At 43.9% G+C, this 3,769-nt stretch overlaps 1 protein-coding gene across 1 annotated transcript in view; it reads right to left on the bottom strand.

Moving 5' to 3' along the window:
• Positions 1-703: 703 nt before the first annotated feature.
• Positions 704-3,769, bottom strand: part of patj (PATJ crumbs cell polarity complex component) — a 54,480-nt gene continuing 51,414 nt past the window's right edge. The window contains exons 18-20 of the mRNA XM_078285624.1: positions 2,576-2,679; positions 2,148-2,271; positions 704-1,436 (exon numbers count right to left, since the gene is read on the bottom strand). Coding sequence (XP_078141750.1) covers positions 1,290-1,436; positions 2,148-2,271; positions 2,576-2,679 — 375 coding nt within the window. The 3' untranslated portion in view covers positions 704-1,289. The remainder of the gene's footprint in view (positions 1,437-2,147; positions 2,272-2,575; positions 2,680-3,769) is intronic.

The raw sequence follows: 3,769 nt of genomic DNA, 5'->3' as shown, positions 1-3,769 counted from the left end.
GTAGTTCGGTTAAAAGGGAATTTATTGACCGAATGTGGAGACTAAGTCGTCACAATACTGGACTCTGATTGGCCGACAGCAGCGGCTCCTCTAATTCAAATGAGGTAAACCTGCTGAGTGGAGGCTTTCCAGTTCAAATGCTGATTGGACGGATTTCAGTCATTCTTTAGTGAGGGAGCCAATCAGGAGCGAGTCCAGCTGTGATGCGTTTCCTGGTCTTAGACTGAAACTGAAAAAGGACGGATTTTCGAAAAATGTATTTAACTTTAAATTTAACCTCAAACAAAATCAAAAATCACAATATTGATATTAAACATCTTTGATCATATATGTATATAAGTAGAAGACAATTTTAATTCCTATAATAGAGCCCCTTTAAAATCCATAAGGAAATGGCTGCGGAGGCGGATGGGAAGTGTCACTTTTCAAAAGACTGGCTTCTTTTTAAAGGAGACCACATGACCTGGACCGACCAATCGCAACACAGAGGAGGCGGGGTTTAGCACAACAACAGCAGTCAGAATGTGAAAGCAGAAGGTAGCGGCAGTAAAGTCGACTCTGTGCTGCGGTGTTCGACAGCTGGACTGTTTTCTGATAGCAGCTACAGCAGCTGGTCGCCATGGAAACAAACCCACTTCTCATTGGCAGAATAAAACGCAGTTTAGGAAGCGATTCTTCTACAAAAAAGAGGAATAATGTGAACACAGCCTTTAGATACCAGTCTGTATTGGTAGAGGAGTTTTTACTGGTGTTAGACTGGTTTTAAATACCAGTGTGTATTGGTAGAATGTAAGTAGACAGTCTGTGTTGTAGAGTGGTTTTACTGGTTATTAGACTGGTTTTAAATACCAGTGTGTATTGGTAGAAGGGTAGTAACTGGTCTTAAACTGGTTTTCGACAGCAGTCTGTCCACAGAGCGTGTGTGTGTGTGTGTGTGTGTGTGTGTGTGTGTTGGCACCGTCTGATGCTGTTTTAGTTTTTTTGCATGTTGGGAAGTTCAGAGTTCACAATCCATGATGGTCCTTCGTCCAGGAGTCCAGTCTGTGTGTGTGTGTGTGTGTGTGTGTGTGTGTGTAAGTTGTGTGTAAAGGGTGTGTGTGTTTGTGAATGTATCTCTATATGACACAGGGGCTTCTATGTTCATATATGTGTGTGCGTATGTGCAGATAATCCATATTTGTGCATGCATGTGAGTGAGCATATTATATATATGCGTGTGTGTATCAATGTGTGAGAGAGAGTTTGTATGTGTGTGTTAGTGTGTGTGTGTGTGTGTGTGTGTGTGTGTGTTAGGACAGGATGTCCAGAGTGACGGTCCCTCTCTGTTTCTTCAGGATGGCGACCGCCTGTTCGTGCGTCGCTCCCTGCAGACTCTCTCCGTTCACCGACACGATCTGGTCGCCTCGCTTCAGACGCCCGTCCACCGCCGCCGCGCCCTGCAACACACACACACACACACACACACACACACACACACACACACACACCGACACACAGCACAGAGAGAGAGAGTTCTTGTATTTGTAAATGTCCTCAGCAAGATGAGGAAAATCCAGATCCTCTTCCACTGTCAGATCTCAAGTGTTGTAATTTACTTTTATGGTGAACGCACTTTCCCTCAGCCTGCCTCATCTACTTCAGTTTGTGATTTCCTACATTTCCCAGAATGCCTTTTGACAATCCCCAGCGAAGGAGTGTGAATATATTCAGCTGGGATTTACATGCAGGTGGAGAGAGAGAGACAGTCATAGTCAGAGCAAGAGAGCGAGAATTTTCCCAGTTGAGAAAACGTGAGAGTCTCCTCCCTTCCTCAAACCCAACCTGTCTCTCTGCTGCAGTGCATTCTGGTCTCTCTCCTGCTCCTGCAGTGCATTCTGGTCTCTCTCCTGCTCCTGTGGGTGGAGAAACTGCTCTCTCTCCTCTTCTACGATGGATTTCTCCCTGTATGATTGTTGAACGTCTCTTGGTGCAAAATGGCGGCTCTAGAAAGAAGCCCTCGCTCTTTGATTCTGAGGGACTGACACCAAAACCTGACGTTTACCGCTGATGTTTTACATCCTGAAACATTTTCTCATATCAAACTCCACCGTAGCTGCTGGAAACATCTGTCAGACAGACAGACAGACAGGCAGACAGACAGGTTGTACCTTGCTGAAGACAGTCTTGACGTAGATGGGCAGGTCTCCATGTGGACTGCCGAATCCTCCCACGATGCTGAAGCCCAGTCCCTCCGAACCTTTCTCCAGACTGATGCTGCGGGGCCGGGGGCCGCTGCGGGTTTTTATAGTGCGCGTTTAGCATGTGTCTATGGTGTGTATCGTGTGTGTAGTGTGTGTAGTGAGTAGAGATTGTGTGTGTGTATATAGTGTATATAGTGTGTATATTGTGTGTGTGTGTGTATAGTGTGTATAGTGTGCGTGTGTGTGTGTATAGTGTGTGTGTAGTGAGTGTATAGTGTTTGCTGCACTGTCATGCCAATAAAGCATCATTGAACTGAACTGTGTATAGTGTTTTCACAGTGTGTACAGTGTGTGTGTGTGTGTGTGTGTGTGTGTGTGTGTGTGTGTGTACTCACTCGGGCTCTGCTGGCTGTGTGTCTGTGTTTTCTGACAGACTGCAGTTGGTGGACAGACTCTCCACCTGACTGGCTACAGCACTGATGTTAGTGTCTGCTACCACCTGACACACACACTCACACACACACACACACAGAGACACACACACACACACACACACACAGACACACACACACACACACACACACACACACACAGAGACACACACACACACACACACACACAGAGACACACACACACACGCGCACACACACACACACACAAGAGAAAGAGAGAAGGTTAATTGCTTTAATTGCCATTTAACATTAACTGTCAATCTAATGCACAACATAACACACAGGAATACTAAAATAAAATAAAAATATACATGTTATACAATGTTTTTAAAAGATTATTTTTGGGGCGTTTTTGCCAGGAAGGACAGGGAGAGAGAGAGAGAGGAGTCCCAGGACGTCGAGGCTGAAACCGCCGAGCCTCCGGGACGTCCCGACATGAAAGGGGGAAGAAAGAATGAACTTTGAGAGGGCAATTTTGGGATATTTTTACTGAATGCTAATTGAAAAATGAATGTAAATAAATTCTTATATCAACAAAACAAAGCAATAGATTGTATTGAAAATCATCTGGCAGCTCCACAGTTAGACTGCAGCTCAATTCAATTCAATTGAACAAAAGAAAATTGCAATATACTGAATATCTCCCTATATTATTATTATATTCTACATGCAATCAGTGGCGAACCTTCAGGGCCTTCAAGGTTTAGTAGTGAAAATGGCAGCAAGTGGAGAAAAGTCTGACATGGTCGTGGATTTATTATCGTATTATTCTGCAGGCGAACCTTTAGTGAAAAGCTAGAGATATTTAAGAAAGAATGTCCAACACCCAAAAATCTGGATATTCTCCAACCTTCAGCAGGGTTTGTTCTGCATTTTAGCAACTGGGAACGAGAAGGAAACTCCTTTTGGATTTGAAAGCAAAGAATCAACTTTATGGCCGGGTCGTTGAACAATTTATCCAAAAGGACAGGAGGATGGATTTTGTCTTAAAGTGAACGGTACTGGTGAGTTAAATATATTTTACTGCTGGTTTTATGACATTGTTGCATCAAACATGTAACTGATGTGTATGTTTATGGACAGACGGCACAAATTGGTTGAATTTTGTTATGGCTTTGACTTTTCATGTTTGGTAGC

The sequence above is a fragment of the Centroberyx gerrardi genome, chromosome 9, assembly GCF_048128805.1.
Source record: "Centroberyx gerrardi isolate f3 chromosome 9, fCenGer3.hap1.cur.20231027, whole genome shotgun sequence".
In the NCBI taxonomy this organism is placed as follows: Eukaryota; Metazoa; Chordata; class Actinopteri; order Beryciformes; family Berycidae; genus Centroberyx; species Centroberyx gerrardi.
This window is presented reverse-complemented; position numbering and strand designations above follow the sequence as displayed.